The following is a 27,725-nucleotide window of genomic DNA, read 5'->3' on the forward strand; positions in this document are numbered from 1 at the left end:
ACAAAACCTTATTTATGGACACGGAAATTTGAATTTTATATCATTTTTATGTGTCACGGAATATTATTATTCTTTTGATTTTTTTTTTCCTCCCCAGCTATTTAAAAATGTCAAAACTCTTCTCAGCTTATGAACCCATAAAAAGCAGGCTGTGGGCCAGATTTGGCCAGTGGGCTTTAGTTTACAGACCCTCTGTCTAAATCTGTGGTTCTCAGCTGGGAAATTGCCCTGCAGGTATGTTGATGCACATTTAAATTTGGAAATCGCTGTCTGGGAGGAGAATTGGCCGTTTCTCAGGCAATGCTGATGCCGAGGAGAGGACTGTGCACCAAGTAGGTCTGGGCTAGTCTGAAATCCACCCCCACCTCACAGATGACAAAACTGAGGCCCAGATGTGACTTGGCTCTCTCATATGAACCCAGGGAGGCTGTCTGTTCCAGATGCAGAGCTGGGTGGCTTTCTGTCTCCGGTTGCCTTCAGAGGTTTCCGTTCTTGTGCGTGCTGCCCGAGGCTCTATCTGAGGCGCAGGAAATGCATCTGTGTGCCCTGGAGTCCCAGAGTGGCAGGGCTCCGGTGAGTCAGTGTGAGTGGCGACAGTGTACACGAGGCAACCCCCTGCTGTCAGTCAGCTCCCTCCTGACCACGCTGCCCTGCGCTTTAGAGAAAGTCCCTGCCAGCTTCGGGGATCCACAGAGGGGGCCAGAGGGAAGCAAGCCTCCCCGATGAGAAGGGAAATGGAAAGAACAAGGGCTTGGACATCAGATTTACACGATTTCAGATCCCACGCTGTTTGTACTAGCTGGGGGCCTGAGGCAATACTTAATCTCTTTGAGCCTCAATTTTTCCATCAGTAAAATGGGGAAACAGCCTCTGCCTCTGCAGGGTTGTCTTAAGGATTGGTGATGACGTCTGTCAAGTGTCTGGCACACGGTACAGAACTTTTATGGTCTCTTTATAGGCCACTCTGACATTGAGCCTTAACCACAGAGCTACTCAGCCACAGCTTGGAAAACCATGGAAAAAAGCAACACCTGAGACCGTGGCTGTGTTGATCTCTCTGGCCTTCATTTCTGTGACATTTCATTGTTGATTTAGGGGTAAAGCTCATGTCCAGAATTTGTCCCTGGGGGAGTTTGGGTGGGTGGCCTTACTGACATTGTACGCTGACATCTGTGAAAATGTGCATTTTTCTGGGAGAGGTGTCAGTTTTCATGAGATCCTCAAAGGGCTCCATGTCCCCCACCCCCACCCCGCCCCACCCCTGCCAAAAGAGAAAGTTACAGGACTGCTAATGGTGCTAAGTCACTTCAGTCGTGTCCGACTCTGTGCGACCCCATAGACGGCAGCCCACCAGGCTCCCGCATCCCTGGGATTCTCCAGGCAAGAACACTGGAGTGGGTTGCCATTTCCTTCCCCAATGCATGAAAGTGAAAAGTGAAAGTGAAGTCTCTCCTCCATCCATGGGATTTTCCAAGCAAGAGTACTGGAATGGGGTGTCATTGCCTTCTCCAGGTTACAGGACACGTATCTATAAACACAATACAGAAGAGAGCTTCAGACTTTTGAGACAGATTCCTGGATTTGGAAATCAGCTCCCTGACCCTGCTGACCTGTAGCCCTGGGCCCATCAGAGGTCAGCTAATTCAGATCTTAACTTCCTTTTCCCATGAAGGGAAACCCAGAGTGGGCAGCCAAGAACAGGCAAGGCTCTCGGGGGCCAGGTGAGCAAGGGGCGTCACAGGAGGTCCCCCTGAGAGTCAGCGTGTTTGTTTCCAATTTAATAGTGGGTTGGTTTTTTTAAAGATGTTTTGAACCTGGACCATCTTTCAAAAGTCTTAACTGAGTTTGTCACAATATTGCTGCTGTTTGATGTTTTGGTTTTTCTGGCCAGGAGGCATGTGGGGAATCTTAGTTCCCTGACCAGGGATTGAACCCACACTCACTGCAGTGAAAGGTAAAGTCTTAACCACTGGACCATCAGCGAAGTCCCATAGATCCTGGGGATTTTTAAGTGGCCAAAACTAAGCTCTGGTAATAAGGAGTCATTGTGGTGATGCTTGGGGAGGGTCAGTGAAGAGATGGAGCGCAAGAGGGCTGTGAGGTGTGACCAGGTTGTCGCTCTTGGTCAGGGCATCGGAGCTCACGTGCCCATGGTGATTTGTGTAAATCCGTCTCACTACATGCTTAGGATCTGTGCATGTTTTTGCATGGGTGATACGTCAACCAAAAGTCCTCTCAAAAAACATGCAGCTGAGAAGATTAGAAACACCGTTTAAAATCACCACCCCCCCCTCTGTGGGATTTTTCTATATCATTTTGCAGTTAAGTTAGCCCTGAGCTTGAAGAAAGAATAATTTATATATAAACATAAATAAGAGAGTAAGACTTTTAAATAATTCACAGGCCAGCTTTAAGCATCTTTCTTCTACACCCAAGGTGCTATCTAAGCCTGCTTATATAACTTCTGCTTTCTTTAATTATCTCGTGGGGCCCACAGGCTGTCTCCGGCCTCTTCACGGCCATGGTGGATGGACCTAGCCTATTTTGGGTGGCCTGTCTTCTGGGGCGGTGACTCTGCTTAGCGCACCCCTGATGCCAGAGCGTTGCCTGTCCCATCACCTCTCTGCTTCTTCGACCTGATGGGTTTCTCCTCTCTCTCCCACTTCACAACACTCCCTCCTCCTAGGGGTTTCTTCTTATCAACCCACTAAATGCATCTGCAGGGGGGCAGGCCTTACGTTGACCCCACGTTCCCCTTCAGAAGCCACCCCATTGCTCTCTTCCCTTACAGCCAGAAATTTCAAAAGAATTGTCTCCCCACATGGGGTCTCTGGGTTGCTTCCACCTCGTCCAGCCAACAATGAGGTCCCTGTCCACATCATCACATCCAGAGGCCTGCTCGGGCCTCTGTGCTGCTGTTACAAAAGCCGCACAATGAGTTATAAACCAATGACGGTGACTATCTTCCAACAAAATGTTATTTATGGACAGAGAATTTTGAATTTCATGTAACTTTTATGTGTCACAAAATATTGTACTTCTTCTGATATTTTTTGTCAACCGTTTAAAAAAAAAAAAAAAAAGTGAAGACCGTCCTTAGCTTGCTGGCCCCATACCGAAGCAGGCTGCAGGTGGGATTTGGCCTGTGGACTAGAGGTTAGCCACCCCTGATCTCAATTCTGAACTAGGGGCAGTTTTCCCTGCAGGGGACATTTGATAGTATCTGGAGGCGTTTTTGGTCCATGTGACTGGGGCAGTGCTAGAGGCATCTAGCCAGAGGGGCCAGGGTCCTGCCATGCACAGGAGGCCCCACAGAAAAGAACTGTTTGGCCCGAATGTCAGTCGTACTGTGGCTGAGAAATCCTGGTCTGAACAATCTCATCTGGCCTCAGAGCTTTCAGTACCATTGCACCCAGTGCTCTCAGATGTTCTCTCTGGCCGGGACCACTCTTTTGACCTCCAGACCCAAATGGCCAAACCTCCTCCTCCCTCTAGCTAGCCTCAATCTTGGTAGATGGCGACCCATTTTACTCAGGCCAGAAACTCGGGAGTTCCCCTTTAGTTCAGTTCAGTCGCTCAGTCATGTCTGACTCTTTGCTACCCCATGGACTGTAGCACGCCAGGCCTCCCTGTCCATCACCAACTCCCGGAGTTTACTCAAACTCATGTCCATTCAGTCAGTGATGCCACCAACCATCTCATCCTCTGTCATCCCCTTCTCCTCCCGCCTTCAGTCTTTCCCAGCATCAGGGTCTTTTCAGATGCATTCCCCTTAATTCCTCCCTTTTCCCCCTGCTGCTGTCTACAAATCCTGTAGCTTCAGCCGACATCCGTGCCCCCAAATAGGCAGCTCATCCACCCTCTGTCCTGTCATGCCACCATCACCTTGGATTGGACTTCAAATAACTCCAAACTGGTCCTCTCTACCTCTTTGCCCCACTTTTCTTCATCTTAGATGCAAGGCCTCTTGGAAGGCAGGTGTGCCACCACCGGGGACTCACAGAGGTATTTCCAAGCCAGTGCCCCTCTTGAGTAGGGTGTGCTAGGCTGCCCAGGCCTGGGTGAGACTCCAGGCTCAGCTCCACCTAGAGAATGTCTCGCCTGGGTCCTTGCACAGGTGCAGGTACTCTCACAGATGCTAGAAGGAAAGAGAGGAACAGGATTGACTTTTTTGTCATGTCCCCCTGAAACTAGTCTCCTTTCTCGTCATGCTTCACATAACGCACGTAGATGGATAATGTGTGGGTGAGTGTGGAGACACGCACGTGTACACTGGCTCCAGATGCATGCATCGCCTTGAGTTTAGTGTAGGAGCCCTTGCCGAGGGGGGGTGTTCATCATTAAGTCCTTCTCCAGAAGTTCATTTGATGGCCTCTTAGCCAGAAGCGTGGAGAAGTTGATGTCCTTTGGGATTTACTAAAGGACAGGCAACACAGCTAACACAGGTGGGCCATGAGTGAGACCCCTGACAAAGGCCTCAAGCGTGTGGTCCTGCACAGATGCCAGATGCGCGTCTCCAGGCCTGGGTGCCTCCACCGGCCATTCCCCCTGGCTCAAAGACTCAGGGGCGTCCCGACCGGCCGCCACCCCGTCAGTTCCGGGGACTGTGGGCAGCAGCTCTGGTATGGATCTCGGCTACCACTTTGCTCCCTCTCCTCTGTCTCACTCACCTTTCACCGGAATTGCCCCACCAGCCTTCTACCCGGGCTCATCCCCGTCTCTGTGGACTCCAGACTGATGGGACTCTTGCGGGGTCACTGCCTGGAACGTTCTTCCCTCCCCCCGGCTCCTGATCCCACTGTTTCCCCAGCTCCACATCAGAGTGTCAGTTTAGAGCTCCCCCAGGAAGCCTCTTCCGGGCTTCTTCTCCCTGCACAGATGAAGATGGTCCTTTCTGCCACCCACCCTGCACCACCCTTAGTTCTGAGCAGAACTGAAAGCTACTGCTGCTGAAGCCAGATACTGCTCTGAATATGTCTCATAGATTATCTCGTTTAGTGTTACCCACACCCCACCCCGACACACACACTTTCCAGATGAGGAAACCGAGACGCAGAAAAGTTATCTGTGCAACATACACAGCAGGTGACCGAGTCAGGATTAGGACCTAGGCAGTCTCGCTTTACAGGCCCAGCTGCCATCACTGTCCCACTTGTGCAAAGTCTGTCTTCTTTATTAGATTAGTAGGTCTACAGGTGAGGACAGGACTCATGTTCCTTGCTGAATGAGTGAGTGGGTGATTGAATGAATGAATGAAAGATGTTCTATCCCTTCAGACCTGTGTGTCACTGGTGGGGCTGCGTCCAGGGAATAGAGAGGCTCTTGAGTGACTTGGCCCCAGCCAGCACGTGCTTTCCTTCAAATCCAATTCACGGGTCTTCTGAGAGGGCCCGCTGGGCGCCAAGTTCCCATGTGAGCAAAGACTAGTCTAGACTCCAGGTAGAACTGGGCAGAACCAAATGACTGCCCCCAGGCTGTGAGTCTTGAGGCTTCTTCCTCCAGGGGGGTCAGGAAAGGAGGTCAAAGAAGGCTTCTGGGGGAGGGACATCTCTCAGCCTATCTTGAGAGATCCGGTAACTGGAGCCAAGGGGAGAAAAGGCGGAGACCCAGCTGAGTCAGTGAGGAGCAAAGGCCAGAGGCAGATAAGGACCAGATGTGTTCATAGATGGCTTTGGCTGGACCAGAGATCTGTGGCGGGGAGCAGGGCGCGAGGCAGGAAGGGCCCCTGGGGAGGAAGTAGGTCAGTGGGCTGAGCTCTTGATCCCCTGCAGTCAGTTGGACCAGGTAACAATGCGTGGGTAACACAGATATGGATTCGCATGCTCACTCACCCAAAGAGATCATCTCAATTTAGAAAGACTCACCTATTATGAAAATGTATACTCTTCTAAGGGTAAGGCTCGAAACCCAAACCAACTCCCAGGTGCCCGTTAAATACTCTTGTACCTCCAACCTTGGACTTGGCAGTGAGCACTTCTGCTGTCCCCAGGCAGCCCTGGACCCTTTCTCAGCCCAGACCTGTGCCCCTCCGTTTGGGTGGCTGCTGCTCTGAGCGCAGATGCTCATGCCTGGAGCACAGCCCTGTTTGTCTCAGCTTGGCTGGCCCAGCCGTCCCTGTCCGGTGGGTCCTCGGTTACCACCTTGCACCCAAACCCACCACAGAACCAGCTAACCTCCTTCACCCAATGGCCTGACCCCCCGCCCAGCTGCTGCAGTGTGGCTTCAAACTCCATCCACCTCTACCACCCTGGGAAGACTGGCACCGCTGCCTGGAACCTGGCTTTTATTCCTTATAAGGCAGGCCAAGATGATGGCACTGAAGAAGGGCATGGTCTAAGCAAAGGCTTCTTCAGCGTTCCATGCTTGGGGACAGAGTAAGAGGCTCTTACTCCGTGTCCCAGCTCCTCAAGGTTCCCCTCTGGTTTCTGGTGCCCTCCCCGACTCAGACCCCTGCCAAGTCTGGAGTTGGGAGCAGGGGCCTCTGGTTGACTTGGGCGTGTCATGAAGAACTTCTGAGAAGCTTCCTCCCAGGCTCACGACAAAGTGGCTGGGCTTGGCCTTCAGATGACCTTGTGCCCACCAGTGAGCAGGGCCGCACCCCTGGACTCTATGCACAGGGCAGCCTTTCCTCGGAAACCAGGAGGTGACCCTCTGTAGCAGTGCCCCCAGCCTGGTCCCCTCTGAGCCTGCAGAGAAGTCAGCCCTCCGTCCATTCCTGCCTCCCTACCACTTCTTTCTGATTAAGGTTTCTTTGGCTTCTTTAAAAGGGATTGTCTTGCACCCCAAGAGGCCTCCTGTCTTCCCAAAGGGCCCAACGTGTTCTGATGTGCTTACACCCTGGAGAGGGCAGGAAGGTGGTGGGTGTGAGGGGCGGACTCCCTCAGGGACATGTGTGGCTCGACAGCGGCTCGGCCACCCAGGAAAGCTCACCCACGGGAGGAAGGCCTCTTGCGCAAGCGATGCCGGGCAGGCGCTCTGAGCTGGCCCGTCGGCCCTGGCACGCGGCTGGGCCTGTTAGGAAATCCAGGAGCCGCTCTGTCTGCTTTCCAGCAGGCGCCACTTCTCTTTCCACTGCTTTGCTCAATTCACGGCCCAGCTCCAGGGCCAGGCGGGCAGGCGGGCGGGCGGGCAAGCGAGCCGGGCACCCTCTGCCACAGGCCCAGTGCCCAGGAACGCCTGCTCCTGCCTCAGCCCTGCTAGCTGTCACAGGATCCCCGGGCCGGGGCTGCAGAACTGTGATTAGGCCGGCCAGTCCGCAGGCTGTCGTGGCCATCTCGGGTGGGAGGGCAGGGTGACTCTCGGGGAAGGATTCCAGACTGTTTCCTTCTCGGTTGAGCTCCACCGCCCTTATCTCCTTTCCTGCCAGGCGGGACTCCTCACTAGTCACACAAAAGAAAACCCCACCCAAGACGCACAACCCCCACGACCCCCCTGATGGGCTTGAAGGGGGAGGGCTCGCCACTGGCTCTTTCAGGCCACCCATTTGTCAGTGTACATTGAGCTTATGTCGTGGGCCCAGAAGGGGTTGGAGGGGCAGGTCGAAGAGACGAGAACCACCAAAAAATGGTGCCACCCTGGAGGCTGTCTGAAATCTCTTGGCCCTGTCAATAAGCTGAGATCCGTCTTTTTTTCCCCCCACGCCCTACTGCAGATCTTTTCTTCTAATTGATTTTTATTGGAGTCTAGTTGCTTTACAGCGTTGCGTTAGTTCTACAGTACAGTGCAGTGAAGCAGCTATACAAATAATGAGATCTCTCTTGGAGGAAAAACAGCCCAATTGGGGCAGGCTGGGGGGGAGTGCAGGCAAAGGCCAGCCACTAGGTTCAGGGGTGATTGGGATAAGAGATGGAGGTTGTTGTGGGACTGAGTAGAACAAGGGGTGGGAGATATAAGAATAAGCGTGTACGACACAGCCCCTCGCTCTAGCATCTTGCAGGCCTGGGTATTTACTCCCAGTTCACAGAGTATTGGGATACAGGACTGATAATTGTAAGAGAGGAGACTGAAGAACTGGGATGTCAGCTGATTCCACAGTTTACAAGGCTCAGGAGAGCTGAACGTAGAGCCCCGGCCCTGCTGCTCCTAACTCTGTCTCAGGCCCGCTGCTGAGCCTCAGAACAGTTTGGCCCCAGCATATTCAGACTTGCTGTTGGGCTGCACTTCCTGGAGGCAGGGGGCTGGCCTAGTTGACCCCTCAAGGTCTCGTTCCAGCCCAGCGGCTGGGGCCCATTCTACAGGCAAGTTGCTATGGGAACTATAACTTTGAATTTCCTGGCTCTGGGGCTGTGAAAATCACAACCTGAACCTTCCGTTGATGTGGGTTTCTCGATTAATTTCCTGTTTGATTGTTTACTTTAGAGAGCGGAAAATGCCTTTGCAGGCAGCTAGTTCCCTCCACCAAGACGCTTATCACGCCCTCCCCCCAGAGCCAGCAAGGTCAAGTCCAGGCCTCAGGTGGGAGGAGGTTGTGGTGGGGCGAGCGGCGGGGAGCTAAGGCCTGGGGCCAGGGGCCAGGGGCCAGGGGCTCCAGGACAGCCGGCTCAAAGCAGACTGGCTGCCGGGGCTGCCCTCGCCCTCCCTGCCCTCTCCTGCCTGCGTTGGCCGGAGGGGCCTGGGCTGGTGGGTGCCAGGAGAGACCTGTGAGTTCAGAGGCTGGTCCCATGAAGGGTATCTGCCCACTGCCCCGGGCCTCAGGCCTGGTCCCCAGCCAGCCGAAACCACCCCCTCCTCCATCTCAGAGAGCCATCAGATTCTGAGTCAGACGCAAAATGCAGTCATTCCTTCAGAGGAGAGTCCAGAGGGTGCTATAGTGGGGTGATGGCCCCAGGTGCCCCCAGTGCGTCCAGGCCTGCTCTCCTGGCCTCCTCCCCAGAGGGAGTTTGGAGAACAGCTTCATTTCCATCTGCCTCCCCTGCAACCACCCTCCCCCGGGACCGCCGGCAAGGAGCAGTGGGTGGTGCTCAGTTCAGTTCAGCCACCCAGTCGCGTCCAACTCTTTGCAACCCCATGGACTGCAGCACGCCAGGCCTCCCTGTCCATCACCAACTCCCGGAGCTTGCTCAGACTCTTGTCCATCAAGTCGGTGATGCCATCCAACAATCTCATCCTCTGCTGTCCCCTTCTTCTCCCACCTTCAATCTTTCCCAGCCTCAGGGTCTTTTCAGATGAGTCAGTTCTTCGCATCAGGTGGCCAAAGTATTGGAGCTTCAGCTTCAGCATCAGTTCTTACAATGAATATTCAGGGCTGATTTCCTTTAGAATGGACTGGTTGGATCTCCTTGCAGTCCAGGCGACTCTCAAGAGTCTTCTCCAACACCACAGTTCAAAAGCATCAATTCTTCAGTGCTCAGTTTTCTTTATGGTCCAAATCTCACATTATACATGACCACTGGAAAAACCATGGCTTTGGCTATACAGCCCTTTGTCAGCAAAATAATGTCTGCTTTTTAATATGCTATCTAGGTTGTTCAAAGCTTTTCTTCCAAGGAGCAAGCATCTTTTAATTTCATGGCTGCAGTCCTCATCTGAAGTAATTTTGGAGCCCAAGAAAGTAAAGTCTCTCACTGTTTCCATTGTTTCCCTATCTAGTTGCCATGAAGTGATGGGACCGGATGCCATGATCTTAGTTTTCTGAATGTTGAGCTTTAAGCCAACTTTTTCACTCTCTTTCACTTTCATCAAGAGGCTCTTTAGTTCCTCTTTGCTTTCTGCCATGAGGGTGGTGTCATCTGCGTATCTGAGGTTTTTGATGTTTCTCCCGGCAGTCTTGATTCCAGCTTGTGCTTCAGCTGGAGGCTGGTGCTCATGTTGCCATGATTCTGTCCTGTTCCAGCTCCCACCCTGGGAAGGAGTCCGCCCTGGCAGGCCAGGTGGGGCGCTGCAGCAGGTGTCCTGACCGGCAGTAAGAACCGCCTGCCACTGAGAGCGGGGCTGCTTTGACACCTTTGGGGCCTCTTCCCCACCCCCACCTGCTGAACCCCCAGAGACAGGCATGAGCACCTGGGCACCAGGGGAGGAGGTAGAACAGGCTAGAGGTGTCCTGACTGGGCAGATAGTGACTGGGGAGCAGGGGGCTCCCAGCCCCTCAGCCCTTCACCTTGTCTGGGCCATTAACTATAATGTGTCATCCTAATCAGGGCACTTTTGAAAGCTAAAGGAATATTACTAGTCATTTGAGGTAATCACTGGAACCATCCCAGGCAAACTGGGGTGTGTGGTCACCCCATCTTTGCTGACTTCTCCCCATTGGCCTTATTGATGTGGGGCTTACTCGTGGGGCGGCTGTTATGTCCTTGACTTTGGAGGCAGACTCTACCTGGATTCCAAAGCCAGTTTCCATTACTCATGCTCACGAGGACTTCATTTCACTCTCCATGCCTCAGTTCCTGCAGGTATAAAGTGAGGATAATTACAATGTTATTTGGGTTTCCCCAGTGGCTCAGCAGTAAAGAATCCTCCTGCAATGCCGGAGACATGGATTTGATCCCTGGATCAGGAAGATCCCCTGGAGAAGGGCATGGCAACCCCACTCCAGTATTTTTGCCTGGAGAATCCCATGGACAGAGGAGCCTGGCGGGCGGTCCATGGGCTCGCAAAGAGTCGGACACGACTGAAGCGATGAAGCACAATTACAATATTTAACTCAGATAAACTGGTATGAGGATAAAAATGGATTTTAAAACATGCACAAGCATGGAGCTTGGCATCTGAAGTAAGCGCTCCAAAAATGTAAGTCAGATTAAGGCCCTATAGATGTGATTCAGCCCCCAGAGACCCCCTCTTGAAAGGGAAAACCTCGGGGCTGCCTCTGGTGTTTTGTGCTCACCCTTCAGGAGACATCCGTGGACATCAGGGCGGTGAATACAGAAGAGGACAGACAAGGCTTCTAGAAGGGAAGGCAAGGATGTTAAAGGAGAAGCTGGGAGGTGTTGATAGCAGTGATGGCCAACGTCCTTGTTGTTTCAAGCCCTGACGCGGGGTCCTGGGAACTCGCGTCTGCAGGAACTCCGTGAACAGAACTCGCCTCCTGTCTGGGCCACCGGCCAGGGCTTGGCCCCCAAGAGGAGCCTCGGGAGCCATGGCCCCATCCTCTGGCTCTGGCGTCTGCAGGAGGATTCTGTGTCTGCTCTGAGCCCCAGATTATGTTTCCATCCCCTGGGCCAGCTGCGGGATGGCGCATTCCCCCATGTGACATTTACTGTGGCCACTTTGTACGAGCTGTTTGCAAGCTCTGCAGGAAGGAGGTTAATTATTCCCTCCAGGGCGCCTCGTCCGCAGTTAGGGTGCCTGCCCGTCTTAAGTTAGGAGGGCTGACAGCCAGACCACAGGGCACAAGCTTGGACCGAAGTCCAGTTCAGAACCATGAATTTCCTTGACATCTGACTCAGAGCTGCCACACCGGGCTTCTTACTGGGCTAGTGGAAAGGGACAATTGGGGCAAATCCCGCTATCCTGGGGATGTCTGAAATGCAGGCCGTCACAGAAGGACCATCATAAGTATTGAAGGTAAACCAACACTCGTTTCCTAGTTGCCTGAACAGGCCGGGCAGTGTGAGCATTTACACACGTACCAGGATCCACAGCCACACTAGCACCTCTTTTCCGTTTCAGAGGAACGATAGCTTTTCTCTTATTTAAGGCTCACCTATGTGCTCGACTCTCCTCTTTCCTGCATGGTGCCTGCTCACGTCTGCCTCCATCCAGGTCTCTCCTGCTGTACGGCCCATCGCCCTTGACTCTGAGAACAGAAACCCCCAAAGAAAAAAGAAACGGTTTGCTCTTTCTGTCTCCACTTCTTGACCTCACTTTGCCTCTCCAGCCCTACGTTACCCAGGCTTCCTTCCCCGCGTGAAGTCGCCATGGCAGAGGTCACCCGTGCTCTCCTAATCACCAAATCCAGGGGGCCCTCCCTGGTCATTGTTCATCTCACTTGACCTCTCTGAGCCTTTGACACGGTTGAGAAGTGACCTTGACTTCTCAGCCCTCCCGCAGCTTCCATGACGTCACTCTTTTCCTGCTCTGCCCAGCGCTCTGACCACCCTCTTCCTCCTTGGGGGTTCTTCCTCCTCTGCCACCCTTTCGATGTTGCTGTCTCCTGGTTTGGAGCTCTTCCCCTCATCTCTTCCTATTCCATGGCATTCCCCAGGTCAGGTCACTGCCGAGACCTTGACTCACACCCATGGCCTGACAACCACGGGTGGCCAGTCTCCTGATACTCATCTTCCCTGATAACCCCCAAGGACCGTGGACTCAATATTTCTCACACTGAGCTCATTCCCGTTTTCCGAAATCAGCTCTTGCTGTCTTCCTAGTGTCACCGGTGGCACCGCAGTCGCCTCGGTTGCTATGCCCCTTCTCCGTCTTCCGCGTTGTCCTTTTCCTCACCCTAACTTCTGCCCCATAAACCTGGCTCCTTGCACCGCTCCTGCCTTCACTCAAGCCTCCATGTTTCTCACTGGCCTCCTTGCCTCCGGTTCTCCTATCACCCCAGCTCCTGTCTACTCTCCACACTGCAAAGAGTGTGGTCCTACCCACCAGTTGAAAGTCTTTTCAGTGGCTCTGCAGTCCCTTAGGATAAAATCCAAACCCAGTAGTAGCATGGCATCTTGAGCCCTTTAGGATGTGGCCCAGGCCACCTTTATCATCTTATGCTGTCTCCCCCAACCCCCCCCCACCCCTCACCCCCACCCACCCCAGTATCACATATTTTAGTCTCTTGAAATACTTGTTGTTCACCACTGCACTCCATTAGGTCACTTTTTTCCCCCTTTTATGCATGTGCTGTGATGCCATGTGCTGCTGCTTATGCCATGACCTGAAGATCTTGACCCACTCTGTAATGTACCTGCTCTTCACCACCACCATTCTATCCTATGTTCCAATCCCATATACCTAGCATGAGCTCTCTGCTTCCCCTCATTAGACTCTAAGTTACAAGTCTTATTTTTGTTACCCAGATACTGACATAGTGTTTAGTACATTGTAAGTGTTCCATAAACCTTGTCAAAGGGTGGCTGGCTGGCTGGATGGTGGGCGAGAAGGTAGATGGGTAGATAGATGAAAGGATGAGTGAGTGGTTGAAAGGTTGGAGACGTGATGTGTGAGTGGATAAAAGAATGGACGACTGATTGGATGCCTTGGCAGGGGGACGGATGAATGGACCTATGGTGGCCAGTGCCAGCAAAGTATAGGTAAAATCAAGTCAGTTTTGTGCAGATGCAGATGGATTATCATCACTGGTCAACAAAACTAAGAATGAGCTCCAACCAGCAAAGTAAGAATCAGCTACTGTGGGAGAAATTAAAGTAATTCCCCAAGAAAGAGGATGCTGACCCAGGGCTTCTAAGCACCTTCCAGTTCTTCTCAGATTTGCTATCTGTCTGTCTGGGTTGTGTGAGCCACAGAACTACTGAGCCTCAGTGTCTCTGTCGACTAAGCAGAGATAATGATGCCTGTGGCCTTTCTGTGTTTCCGCAAGAATGTCACGGGGACGAATGGGATGGTACATTACAGAGTGGGTCAAGATCTTCAGGAAAGATACCTGTTTATGAAGATAAACACTTAATAGCAATAATAACACCTTGCATTTGAATCACGCTTTGCCCTTTTCAGAACTCTTTCACGTACTTTATCTCAACTGACTCTCAAAACAATTCTAGGCAAGTATTAGCCCCATTCTCAAGTGAGGAAACCGAAGCGCAGAGTGACTAAGTGGCATGCCCGTGAATAGCAGGTCTTCTGACTCCAAATCTGCTGCACGTTTTTTGATGACAGCTTTTTATGGCCAGATTATCTACTTCCCTCCCTGCCCCAAGAGACCCAGACATAATTGATGCCCTTCTTGACGATTCAAGGTCACTATCAGGAGCTGTCCTCTAGACTCAGCTGTAGATGCAAGTGCAGGTCCGCCAGAGGCACAACGTAGAGACGCCCTAATGCAACCTGAGGGTGCTCCTGAGATGCAGGTGGCCCTGGGCAGCTGCTCACCGTGGCCACCATTCTAGACCGCGTGCCACTCGTCGGGGCCCTCCGTCTCCTCCAGCTCAGCCTCATTCTTGTCCCTCTCCCCATCTCTCCACTGTCAAGGTGCATCCCTATCACTGTGGCTTTCTCAGCCACTGGAGACCTGTACCTCCCACTCAGGCCTCTTCTTTTTCTCTCTCCTCTTCCCAAGACTTCAAGCCTTGCCGGGGATCCTGCCACCATCCTTCTGTAGGCCTAGCCAACCAGTCGGAGCTCTGGGTTTGTTCCCCAGCAAACCAGCCGATCACATGTGCTCTGAAGTCCCCTCTCTTTTGCCACTCTGTTGCTGCTCCCAGCCCACCCTTGAGCCAAGATGGGGCTCCTGCAGGCGGGGTCTGGCTGAGCTTTTAGTGTGGCTGCACTCAGCTCCTTGGGTCTGTTCTGTTAAGGCTGGGACCATGCTGTGGGTGAGCTGACGTGTTCAGGGTGGGCTGGAAGTTCTGATCACCGGTGCTTGCTCTCCTCCTGCACGGGAAGACAGCCCCAGGCTCCCTCCGTCCACACCTTCTTTCCTTCCCCACGGGGTAGCACCCCAGGCCTGGCTGCATCCTGGGCACGCCTTGGGCAGTGTGGCCCTGCCCTGGGAACCTTCCCGCAGGACTCTGCGGGGCTCTCACCAGGCTGCCTTTCTCCCTTTGCTGTCGGGCCTCCCACAGCCTGACTCCGAGCACCTTGGCCTCTCCCCGAGGGAGGATATGATGGGTGTGCCCACAACAAGTCTCCGGCAGAGACAATAGGACAGGAATGCATTAGCTTCCGAACAAACACTGTGTGGGCTCGCACAATTGCTTTGCATTCTCTTCCAAGAAACACATTTCGCAGTTGGAGGGTGCGGGTGGTTTGCCTGCCCCAGCTGGCCCACACCCCTTTCTCTGCCAGAGACATTGATGAGTGGGCGCTGCCCCCCGACTTCCCGACCCCGGGCCTTCAGCCCCCTCCAATCCATACAGATTTTCTTCCAGTGAGCAATAGCAAGGCAAAGGGACAGTCTTGTCCAGGCAGAGAATGGCCTACCCACCAAAGAGTACCTACTCACTGCCCTCTGTTTTCAAGCCGTTTTTAAATTGTAGTTTAAAAAGAACATGGGTTTCCCCGGTGGCTCAGTGGTAAAGACTCCCCCTGCCAATGCAGGTGGTGCAGGTTCAATCCCTGCGTCAGAAAGATTCCGTGGAAAAGGAAATGGCAATCCCACTCCAGTATTCTTGCCTGGAGAATCCCATGGACAGAGGAGGCTGGTGGGCTACAGTCCATGGGGTCGCAAAAGGGTCGGACGTGACTTAGCGACTCAACAACAAGAAGAGCATAAGACTGACCATTTCGGCTGTTTTTAAGTGTACAGCTCAGTGGCATTCAGTGCATTTATGTTGTTGTGACCCTACCACCATCTCCAGAATGTTTTCATCTTGCAAAACGGAAACTCTGTACGTGAGATGCTAACTCCCTCTTACCCTCCCCCAGTCCCTGGCCACCACCATTTAACTTTCCGTCTCTATGAATGTGTTCCCGGGCCCTCATAGAAGAGAGCCCTACAATATTTGGGCTTCCCTGGTGGCTCAGCTGGTAAAGACCTGGGTTCCACCCCTGGGTTGGGAAGATCCCCTGGAGAAGGGAAAGGCTACCCACTCCAGGATTCTGGCCTGGAGAACTCCATGGACTGTGTATAGTCCGTGGGGTTGCAAAGAGTCGGACACAACTGAGCGACTTGGTTATTACTATTATACAATATTAGTCCATGACTGGCTTATTTCACTCAGTGTAATGTCTTCAAGGCTCGTCCATATCGCAGCGTGTGATAGGATTTCCTTCCTTTCTAAGGCCGAATAACACTCCATTATATGGATGGACCACATTTTGTTTATCCATTCATGTGTCAGTGGACTCTTGGGTTGCTCCCACTTCTTGCCTATTGTGAAAAATGCTGTTGTGAACTCGGGTGGACTAGGATCTCTTTGAGTTGCCACTACTCTTTGAGACTCGTCTTGAGAGTTAAATAAAGCGTCGTCTCCCGAAGATCCCGAATAGAACACTCATCGACCACGGAGTTGGCCCCCTCAGTGTACAGCAGCGATTCATTCATCTAAAAGCCAGCTGTCCTTTGGGGCTTCCCAGGTGGCTCAGGCGTACAGAATCCACCTGTCCGTGCAGGAGACACGGGTTCGATCCCTGATCGGGGAAGATCCCACGTGCCAAGGAGCAGCTCACCCATGCACCACGACTACTGAGCCTGTGCTCTGGAGCCGCTCCTGAAGTCTGTGCGCCCTAGAGTCTGTGCGCCCTAGAGTCTGCTCCACAGCGAGAGAAGCCGCTGCAGTGAGAAGCCTGTGCACCGCAAATGGGGAGAGGCCTCTGCCCGCCGCAACTAGAGAAAGCCTGAGCAGCAAACAAGGCCCATCACAGACAGAGAGAAACAAAATTATATCAAAAAAGAAAGAAAGACGGATTCCTGAGAAGCCATTGATCACGCAGAGGCACTGGAGCCTCAAGGGATGCTGGGGGGATGTCCTCTCTGCAGCTCTTCGGCTCAAAGGCTCTGAGGGTCCCCCTCTAAAAGCTCGAGTGAAGAGGCCGAAATAGTGTCTAGGGGAGAGCGGGACGTGGTCTGCAGCACCCATTCCGGTCCTGAACCCTGCATCTCAGCAACTGCAGAGGAAAAGTACAGCGAAAGCCCCCGGGGCCTACCCCACTTCCTTGAGAAAACCCAGCAGGCCATTTGCGAGAGGGCCTATCACTCGATGTGATTCTTGGCTGAACACAGACTTTCCCAAACCACCAGTGAAAGATAAGGTTGGAGGAGAGGCTCTGGGATGAGAGCTCGCCCACAGCCCTGCCCAAGCGCCCCTACCCTGAGTCTGTCCCCAACCCTGGCAGCCGGGAGCCTGGGTGTACAGAGGAAAGGATGTAGTCTAGTCACAGCAATGAGGGGCAGAAAGGAAGAACAGGAAGCCCTGGGCCCACTCTGCAGCTCTGAACCTGCACGCGGGAGCAGGTGGAAGGCGGCCAGGCCTCGGGCCGTAGAAGGGAAGAGGAGATGCTTGCTCGTCCAGGCTAAGTGCTCAACTGGCAGGAACGTGAAGGCTCCACGAGGCTGTCCATGCAGCCAGAAGTTGGAGGACCACTTAGAGGGAGAAACAACCCCATTTCAGAGCACTCAGTATTCATCTGGCCCCAACTCTTAAGTATTACCCTTGTTAACCTCCCATGTCCCAAAGCCCCAGAACCCCTAAGAAACTGATCTCAGGACAGAACGTGAGCCCAGGTTCATCTCAGTTCCCCATGACAGGCTCGCCTGAGCACCTCCTAGGTGTCAGCCAACATGCTATGCTGCACTCAGTCATGTCCAACTCTTTGCAACCGCGTGGACCATAGCCCACCAGGCTCCTCTGTCCATGGAGTTTTTTGGGCAAAAATACTAGAATGGGTTGCGGTTTCCTTCGCCAACATGCTAGGTGCATCCAAAGCAGGACCTTTTCTTCCTTCCCACAGGCATCCAGTTCTGCCAGCTCCCCTCATCCCCAACCAGCTGCCAGCACCCACTGTGTCTCTGGGAGTTCCCATCCCCCCAGACACCCCACTTTCCCCCTTTATGGTGATTTCTACCAGCCGTTTTTATCTTAAGGATTTTCTTCCTGCTAAGCACTATGGGAAACCTATGTGGGAACAAAGCTACCATCAGGACAAAGTCCCAGCAAACCTCAGAGAGTTCTCTTAATATTTGTTCTCATGTTCCATACAGAGTAAATGGGGCTAGGCCCACGTTCCCCCACCCCGACCCCCATGCGGTCCTAGACAGTCAGGACCCTCTGAGTCCTGGAACCAGCCCCGCCCACTCCCCAAGAGCAGGCTGGGTTGGATGCTGGACTTGGGTGCACCTGCCACAAGGTGAGCCACCTCTGTACCTGCTCCCTGGTCTTCATTCTGGGCTCCTGGGTTTTCTAGACGAGAGAGGCCCTTCCTAGTATGACCCCCAGTATCCCCCCAGACACTCTCACTGCAAGTGTCCCTTGGCTCCCTGTAGGGGTCTGCAGCCCTGGGAAGCAAGAAAACTCCAGAAGCAGACACCAGTGTGTGTGTGGGGGACGGGGGGGGGGGGGTTGGGGAGGGGGCGTAGTGGGAGACAGCTGTGTGCTGCAGAATATTCCTCTGTGCAAACGCATCATTTTTTTTTAAATTCAGTTTTAGCTCTGCTGGATCTTGGTTGCCGCGCGGGCTTTTCCCTAGTTGCGGGGAGCAGGGGCTATCCTTCGTTGCAGTGCAGGGGCTTCTCATTGTGGTGGCTTCTCTTGTGGTGGAACACAGGCTCTAGGGGGTGCAGGCTTCAGTAGCTGCAGCGCGCGGGCTCAGAAGTTGCAGCACGCGGGCTTAGTTGCTCCACAACATGTGGGATCCTCCCGGGCCAGGGATAGACTCTGCATCTCCTGCATTGGCAGGCAGATTCTTCACCACTGAGCCACCAGGAAAGCCCCACACATATCATCATTGAACCAGTCCCCTTGTTGGTGGCCATTCAAGCTATTTGCCAAAGTGAAACAAAAAAAACCTTCCATCCAGCTCATGGAGCGTGTGTGGGTAGGGCATGTGTAGGATAAATTCCTGGAAGTAGTATCACGGTCAGAGGGTTCGAACACTTGTCATGTTGATAAGTATAAGTAAGTGTTAGTCCTCAGTCGTACCCCACTCTTTGCAACCCCATGGACTACAGCCCACCAGGCTCCTCTGTCCATGAGATTTTCCAGGCAAGTATACTGGAGTGGGTGGCCATTTCCTTCTCCAGGGGATCTTACCAACCCAGGGATCGAACCTGGGTCTCCTGCACTGCAAGCAGATTCTTTACCGACTGAGCTAGTTATCTCCAAATTGCCATCTAGAGTATACCAACTTCTGTCTCCACAAACACTATATGTTTGCAGACGTATGGATTATAACTTTGTGCCGTGTCCCCTCTGGCAGGAGAAGTCTGTGGGGTGGGGGTGTCCACATCCCACTCAGTGCTGCCGTTTCAAGCACGTGCACCAGGGTCAGCTGCCCGGGGGCCACGTCTCAAGTTAGTCCCTCCCACTTGCAGACCCTCCTGGCCAGGTGGGTTTTCCCCCTGCCACTCAAGGTACGTGTTAACAAATGCTTCCAGTGCTTGCTGTGTGTCCACGCTGGGGAATGGACCAAATAGGCCCTGCCCTTCTGAGCCTGCCTTCTCCTGGGGGAGATGGCAGGCAAAGGAGTAGGTCATCTGTCAGGGGTGAGAGGTGCTAGGGAGCAAAGTAAGCCAGGGGGTGAGCGGCAGGGTCACTTACATGCAAGCTAATCAGGGAATCCCTGGCAGATGAGGCCATGGCGGGGCTGAGCCCCGAGTAAAGTGAGGAAGAAAGGTCTGCAGATTGGTGGTGGCTGAGAATTCCTGGGTGCAAGAGCACAAAAGCCCAGAGTCAGCGAACGCCAGCAGGCATGCCCACCAGTGGCCATCCGCACCTGTCACTGCGGGGCCCACACTGTTACCTTTCCAGACTGCCTTGCTCTCCACCAGCTCATCTTTTGAGCAGCTTGAAACCCACCTCTGCTCCTTCATCCCCAGATGATTTTCTTTTCGGCGTGTCTACTGTGGAACCCGTTCTTGCCCGGTTCTGACAGATACAGTGGAAGGAGGTCTGGTCCCTGAGAATGACTCTGGTCACTGCAGCCCACACTGAGCCATCCCCAGGATTCTTTTGACATTTAGTAAATGCGTCGTCAGCCCCATGATGTGAATGTTTGTGTCCTCTGCCGGGGTTGGATGGCTGTGATATGATGGGAGAAGCGAGAAGGGAAGGTGGGTGTGCGGAGTTTGGATTCCAAGCCTGTAGTAGGAACAGTCCCAGGGTGGTGTGTCATTTCACCCTCCTTGACCATGTCGTGCCCCAGACCAGAAAGCTTGACTCCATTTCTCGGTCGGTGGGCGAGGAAGCTGACCCTAAGTGCCTTCCTCTTGTGCCCTCTCCTTACTCTCCTCCCCTTCCTTTAAAACAAAGACAATGCATAAATCACATCGACCCACATTTAGCGAAGCCCTGCTGTTGCCAGGAGCTGTGCTGGGTGTTACAGGGCAGCCAAGATGAACGTCACACTGCCCTGCCCTCAGGAAGCCGCAGTTCACCCTGGAAATGGCTTGCTCCTTGTGTGGGATGCGGAGCGGTGGGGGAAGCCGGGGGGCTCGGGAGTGAGAAGTAGGAGTGGGCACCATGCTGGAGCAATCCACAGTCTCCAGGGAAAGTCGGAACGTGACCCGGGACTTGAAGGATGGGAAGTGTAGCAATGGAGAGTTCCAGCAGTTAGAAAAATCACTAACATGGTCTGGTGGATGGGCTGGTGAGTGTGGTGGGGTTGGGGTAGAGATATACTTAGGGGCTGAGGAGGGAAGCATTACCAGCAGAGGGACCTGCAGAAGAAGCGGTCTGTGGGGCTCGGGGAGAAGAGGATGACAAAGTTTCTGTAAAGCTGTGCCTGGAGAGAATTTTTACTGGGGGGTTCAAGGAAAAATGAGGAAAGGGGCAGAAAACAGCAAATATTGGTGAGGATATGGAAAAATCAGAACTCTGGACCCTGCTGGAGGGCGTGTAAAACGGCACGTCCACTGTCAACAGTTTGTCAGGTCCTCAGAAAGCTGAATGTGGAATTACCATATGACCCAGCAGTTCCACTCCCATGGATGGACCCAAGAGAGATGAAAGCACATGTCCACACAAACGCTCATCCACAAGTGTTCATAGCTGCATTGTTCATGAGAACCAAAAAGTGGAAACAGCCTAAATGTCGAGTCATCTGATGAATGGACAAACAAAATGTGGTGTAATATCATATACAGCCTACAGTGTCGTATCTTCCAATCACAAAAAGGAATGAAGAACTGACACATGCTACATCATACTCTGAAAGCATTGTTAGTGGAAGAAATGAATCACAAAATAACACATATTATATGATTCCGCTGCATACAATATCCAGAAGAGGTAAATGTGTAGAGATGAAGGACATTAGGTGTTGTCAGGGGATGGGGGTGGGAGGAGGGCTGACAGCTAATGGGTTCGGGTTTCTTTTGGGGACCATGAAAAAGTTCTAGAGTCAATGGCGATGGTTGGGCAACCTTGTGAATCTACTAAAAGCCACTGAATTGTATGCTTAGAAATTGTGGACTTGCTGTGACTGAGTTTTAGCTCAATTTAAACAGAGAGAGAGATAGAGAGATGGAGAGAATGCAGCGCGGCAGGTAGAGGGGAGCCTGGATCAAGGGTGACCGGTCCCAGCGCTGAGCAGCCTGGCCGTGGCCTTGGTCAGGAAGCAATTCCAGCAGTTCCAGTCTGGAACGGTGTGCGTGGTTTTGCAGACTCACAGTGCTGGGCCCGTGGGGAAAAGCGCTGTGATTTCTGGAAGTCCTCCCATAGCCAGGGTCCAGGCACCTTGAGCCCAGAGCTGAGCCCCTCGCACTGATTAGGAAATCTTTGCACACGAATTTCATTTTTGCTGACCAGCTGTTCACAGCCAGTGACCCCAGCATGCCTGCTACTGCTTTCAAACCCACCTGCAGCTTTGCTGGGCCAGGGCCTGTAGGCAGGCCTTCTGTCCTGGCCGATGTACCCATGCTCCATGACCACGGCGGTTCTCCAGCTGCTCTGGTCCCATCAGAGAAATCACTGCTTCCTGGAGAAGTGCTCCTGCTGCCCTTCAGCCTTCGTGGGCTGTCTCTCCAGCCCAGCAGCCCCAGGAGATGCTTGTTTCAGGCTGCAGGGGGCTGAGAGCAGCTCAGCGCCCCTCAGCACTTGTTCTCTGCCCCTCTCTTCCAGCTCTTGCAATCTCAGGATGTGAAGGAAGATGCCGTCCTGTGCTGCTCAATGGAGGTAAGCGGGGTGGCTTAGACCTCTCCCACCTCAGACCCTGCGCATCCCTCTCAGCTTAACAGTTTGGGGGGCCCAAGGACCATTGGAGGGGTCCATAAGCCCGGGGCTGGTAGTGGGAGATGGCTTCCTGAGTGGACCCAGGGTTCTGTCCACTGCAGTGGGAAGGATGGGGTGGTAGCCTCATTCACATTCCCTCTGCCCCCAAGACCACCTCCTCCTCAGCCCGGTGCACCTCACAAATGACTTAGAAGATCCCAAGTGATGCCCTGCCCCCGGGTATCTCCCCTGGCTTTGGTGGCAGGGGGCTTTGAGGGGAGGTACTGAGGTTGAACCCCCAGCATTCCCCACTTCCAAGCTGCCCCCATGGGAGGTCCCACCCCTGTTTGCAAGGTGTGGCGACTGCTCTCCGAGCTCTTGCTTCAGTCACTTGGCTAGGGCTCAGTTACAGGGACAAAGCTGTGCCCTCAGAAAACAGCCCAAGGGGACCTCCCTGCCGGTGCAGTGGTCAGGACTCTGCGCTTGTACTGCTAAGGGCACAGGTTCGACCCCTGGTCGAGGGACTAAGATTGCACAAGCCATACAGTGTGGCCAAAAGGGAAAAAAAGACAAGAAAACAGCCCAGGGACATTCAGAGGGAAGTGTGGTGAGGGGAAGGGCTTCCAGGGCCCACACCCAGGACGTGCCAGGGCTCTAGCTGGGTACCCTGCATGGGACTCCAGGCAGGGGAGATAAGAGAGGAGGGGAAAGCATGGTTCCAGCCTCCAAGCAGCTTGTGGTCTGGCTGCGGATAGAGATCTTGCTCACATGCATGAATGGATGAGGCAATGTGGAGAAAACGTGGGTACAGAGCTCGCATCTCTGAGGAGTTAGGGGAGAGGTCAGGTTACGCCAGGATGCTCAGGGAAAGTTTGGGGAAGAAGGCAGAGCCCTGAGAAGTGGGTGGGCTAAGGCCGGGGTGGGGCAGCGACAGACACTTGGGATTCCAGGGGCTGCCTGCAGGGCTGTCTGATCCAGGAGATCCGGGCTCCTCCTAACTCCGGGGGCTTTTCAAGACCATCGAGGCCTCTCTGGGGGGCAGGCCCTCTGGCTGGCCTTCTGCCCCAGATCCTGTTTCCTCCCTGTCATGTCATTAGTGTGGGCAGAGGTCGGTTGTGGGGATGGCGGGGCTAGAGAGGAGAGGAACAGGAGACCTCATCCATGCTCTCGGGTTCCACATGGACACACGGCTGGTAACAACGACCAAGTTCGTTTCCAGAGAGACATCCCAGCTAGAGAAGGTTAATGCGGGGCCACCTGGTCACCCTCGAAGCAAGCAGGTCACATAGCCATTGAGGGTGCGGGCGGTGGTCAGGGAAGGCTTCCTGTAAGAAGGGAGGCAAGTGGATGAAGGGAGAAGCATCATGTTCCTGGTAAGGACTCTTCACAGCCCCGGACAGCAGGCAATATCCTGACTCCTCTCATTCCTCCGGCAGATTGGGTGTTAAAGGTGGGCTCTCACAATGGCTGTCTCCACTCCCCACCCTTTCTGTCCTTCCATCCTGGGAGGAAGAGGCCTGGGCACCTTCCTGGGATAATCCAGCAATTTCCTGTCCCTGCTCCCCTAGCAAGCACCCCTAACCGAGATGAACAGAGCAGGAGCCCTTTCAGGGTCCAGCACGCGTCCTAACCCCACTTCTCTGCCCGCAGCTGCAAAGCACAGGCCGACTGCTGGAGGAGCAGCTGCCTGAGATGATGGCCGAGCTCCTGGCCAGCGCCCGCGACAAGATGCTGTGCCCCTCGGAATCCATGCTGACCCGGTCCCTGCTGCTAGAGGTCATCGAGCTGCACGCCAACAGCTGGAACCCCCTGACGCCCCCCATCACGCAGTACTACAACAGAACCATCCAGAAACTGACCGCCTGACAGCTCGGGGGCCTGGCGGGCAGCCCGCAGGGCAGCTGGGGCCCTGGTGCTCAGAGCCAGATGGACAGGCGGGAAGACAGGGGTGGCCCTGGCGGGAGAGAGGCGTGGGGAGGAAGGCAGGCAGAGCCGGCAGCCAGCCTGGAGCCAGACGGGGAAGGGACCAAAGCCCTAGGAGGAGCGAACCCCCATCCGACGAGCCCCCCAGCCCGAGCATGCGGCAGCTCGCACCAGTAAGGGCAGCATGTGTCTTCTCCACGGTGGCCCGGCCCTCCTCCTCCCCGCCCCCTCCCATGCAAGGCGTCCTCCCGCCCGCCCCCCGCCGGGCTGTGCCGTGTGCAGGGGTTCATCTCCTCAAAGGCCGTGGCAGCCCGCATGCTGGGGTACAGCTTGGGTCAGAAAGGACCTCAGAAGGCTGGAGAAAGTGGGTCGGAGACGGGCTTGCATTGTTCCCGCACGCTGTCAGCCACAGTCGCCAACCGGCAGCAGGCGACATGTAGCAGATGTCCGGGAGGACAAAGGCAGGCACAGTCCCCACCAGCCGCCCCTAATTGATGGCCTTTGTCCGCGCGGCCGGCGGGCTGGGGGACGGCGATCTCCTCTAACCTTCGCGTTCGGCCCTCCCGCCTTCCAGCCTCGTCCCTCAGCGCCCCCCACCCCCGAGCTGCAGGCCCAGAGGGGGCCAGGGGCCTCGAGGGGAGACAGAGTTTGCCGTTCTAGTTGCACTCCTTTGTTTTACTGTGTTTCACTGTTTTCAAAAGTCAGCTGCTTTGAAGTCTCCTCTCTCAGTGCCGAGGGCCCTGCAATGTGATCACACAGTCAGCCCCGCGAGAACCCCCTGATTAGTGGGAGATCAAACCCGGCCCCCCTCTGGAAGGATCCTAGCCACAGACAGCTTGCCAGTAGCCAATTAGGGTAATTGGAAACTTCTGCCCCTGCAGGGGTCCCCGCTGGAACCCCGTGCTCCTCGGCCCCTGGCTTCTCTGTTCTCCATTTCTAGCTTCCTTCCTCAAAGGGCCGATACTTTGTCGCCGCTGGGAGAGCATTAAACCTGTCCTGGCCTGGGGCCTGGTAGTGAACCGGCCTCAGAAAGAGGCTGGCGAATTAAAACCGAAAAGCCCAGTGATGCTTCCCCGTGCCACACACACAGGTCTTGTCTCAAGCTCTCCCTGGGGGGCAGATACAAGGGAGAGGGGGACACCTGGTTCCCTGGGACTAACTCAACGAGCTGAGTCCTCAGCCGTGGTCTGTGCCCCCTGGGGGGCCTATCTCTGGGTACTACTGCCCCAGGGCTGGTGGGAGGGGTGTGTTTGCTGAGTCATGAGCAGGACTATCAGGAGATCCCAGCAAGCCACCCGCTTTCCAGGCTGGCATAAAGGCTGGGGACGCTTGGAGAGGCCAAGTCCTGGGGGCAGCCCCTTCTCTGATGGCTGGGGAGGAGGATGAGGGGCAGGCCGTGGGAGGCTGGCTTCGGGTCGTCTCTGGTGTCTGCACAGCCCCACTCCTGGTCTGGAGCCCCCATTTCCGTGAGGCCCCAGAAGGTGGCCTCAGAGCCCAGCAGTGTCCTCACTTGCTCTTCGGTTGAGGCCTGGGTCACCTTGAACCCCCGCCCCTGGCTGACTGGTCTGATCAGGCTGGAGGAAATGTCCCCTTGTTGAGTCTAGGAGAGCAGACGGGTGGGGGTGGGGGTCGGCTTCCTCTGTACCCCTGGCTTATCCATCCCACCAGCCGCCACCTGCCCGCCATCCCCAGGAAGAGCCTGTTAGGGAACAAGGGGAGGGCACAGTTTACTTGGAAGGGGTCAGTGGCCTCTGCCAAGGAGTCCACACTGTCCCACCCCTGCCTTCTCTGCCCCCCTCCCCTTCCTGCCAAGCTCCTCCATCTTCTCACGGCCTTTCCTGCACCTTTTGGCTCAGCCTGGGCCCAGGGACACCAGAGGCCCCACAGGAGGCCTTGAGGGAAGAGCTGGGCTGACGTCAGGATGCTCAGAGAGGCACCAGGGAAATCGCGGCCCCACGGGGTCAAGCAGCCCCCAGCCCGGCAAGCAGCCGCTCCCTGGCTGCCCTCCGAGACCCGCACCTGGGCTGAAGGAAGGCCCTGCTTCCCTCAAGTGAGGTGTGTGTGAGTGTGCGTGTGAATGTGCGTGTGTGTCTACATGAGTGCATCTACTGAGAAGGAAGCAGGGCCCCGGAAGAACGCTGAAGCCTAAAAGTGAGGCTGAAAGTAGAGGAAGCAGAAGAGGGGGTCTCCCACCCCAGCCTTGGGCTCAGAGAGCAGGCTTCCTGAAGGGGCCCCAGACACCACGCGTTCGGGGGCGATGTTCCCTGGACGGCTGGGCAAGTTAACATCTCAGGCACCGCCTTCCTAAGGGCCCCTTCCTCCCGACAGCCTGCCTTGGTGGTCTTGCCTCAGGGCCAGCCCCGCCTTGACTGTTAGGACCAGAGTGGGAAGGAGTGAGCTATAAATATGTATACATATATAAATATATTTTTAATTACGTGTCGTGTCACCGTGGCCTCCAGACATATATGGTTCGCTTAGTTGATTCCACTGCTTGAGAGCGCTTCCTGGCTGATCCGAATAACCGTCGAAGCTGTGTTTCTAAATGCAGGTTGCTGCCACTTTTTCAGATGTGGAAGGAAAACGTTCCCCCGCCACCCCCAAAAAAAAAAATTTTTTTTAAGGAAATAAGAGTAAAGCCTAAACTCTGAGGCAGCTTCTCACGGGAGACTACTTAGGAACAGGAGCCCTCAGACCTCCGCCCCCACCCCAGGCCAGATCCCCTCGCTGACAGGGAGGCCGTGTCCGAGTTGACCTCTGAATGTATTTGATGGGAGGCGAAACCGGGTGTTGCTTAGTCCTCTGAGGACTCAGTCCTCTTCGACGGCTTGTGCGGTTTTCCCTCCTCGCCCGTGGCTCCCACAGCTCTGAGGAGGTCCCGCCATCCCGACGCACGTCCTGTCTCTCCTGCCAGCCAAGACGAGGCAGTCACGGTTTTCCTCTCAGGCAGCCTGCCTGCTCGCCACAGTCCTGCTCCCACGGGCCTCATGGCTCTGCCTGAGCTCTGGGACCGCAGAGGCACCCCCTCACCACCCGCAGCCTCCCTTGGGAGGCGGGAGCCCCCGGCACCCTCCCCAGCAGGTGTGCACCCCCAAACCCACTCTTCGTCTACTCATTCCTCTTTAACCTGTCTGTACACCTTTTAAGGTTTGGGGATCGTCCTGTCCATCCGTGTAAATGTAAATGTGGGCCGAGTCGGTATTTATTCTAATTTTTATTTTTTATTTTATTTTCTCTGATGGCTGGGGAGGGAGGGGGTGTGGGAAACATACCGCTCTGATCACGCCCTGGGCAGCTGCAGGGGCGGGGGCCCAGACAGCCAGGCCGCCGCAGGAGCAGCCCCGAGGGGCCGCACAGACGCCAAGCCCCAGGCTCTTATCTGGCATCAGAAGCCGGCCAGTGTTCCTCGTCCCGACAGACTGTCCAGCCTGCCCACGAAGTCCTGTCCCTCAGCTGCCGGCGCTCTGTTGGGAAACTGCAGGCTGGGCCTTTGAGGACACAGATCAGAGAAACGGCAACTCTCCTCCTCTGTTCAGGACACTGGCACATAAGGGCTGCCTGCCTCGCCTGAGCCAGCTGGGAGCCTGGCGACGGGTCCTACCTCCCCAGAGCAGGGGGCCGGGGGCTTCCCGCCAAAGCTGCGGCAGAACCCTGCTCATGCGACGACCACCTTCCCTCCCTTGGTATGTCCTGCTTTCCAGCTCAACCCAAACTACAAGTGGGTTTAAAAATAAACCACACCAAAAGACAGAAATGCCCCGAATCTGTTGTTCTTTGCGCGGTCAGCAAAGGAAATCTCTCCCAAAAGCTTTTGTGCCTCAGCGGGTCCTGGCAGAGGCCTCGGAGGAGCCCCTACCCAGGTGATGAGCTGGTGAGAAGATT

The 27,725-nt window shown here is 54.6% G+C and overlaps 1 protein-coding gene across 1 annotated transcript in view; it reads left to right on the plus strand.

Moving 5' to 3' along the window:
• The window catches only part of CTIF (cap binding complex dependent translation initiation factor), a 327,661-nt gene extending 300,064 nt beyond the window's left edge, over positions 1–27,597 (plus strand). The window contains 2 exon segments of the mRNA XM_018039521.1: positions 21,831–21,884; positions 23,571–27,597. Of these exon segments, the coding sequence (XP_017895010.1) occupies positions 21,831–21,884; positions 23,571–23,786 (270 nt within the window). The 3' untranslated portion in view covers positions 23,787–27,597.

Source organism: Capra hircus, chromosome 24 (assembly GCF_001704415.2).
Source record: "Capra hircus breed San Clemente chromosome 24, ASM170441v1, whole genome shotgun sequence".
NCBI lineage: Eukaryota > Metazoa > Chordata > Mammalia > Artiodactyla > Bovidae > Capra > Capra hircus.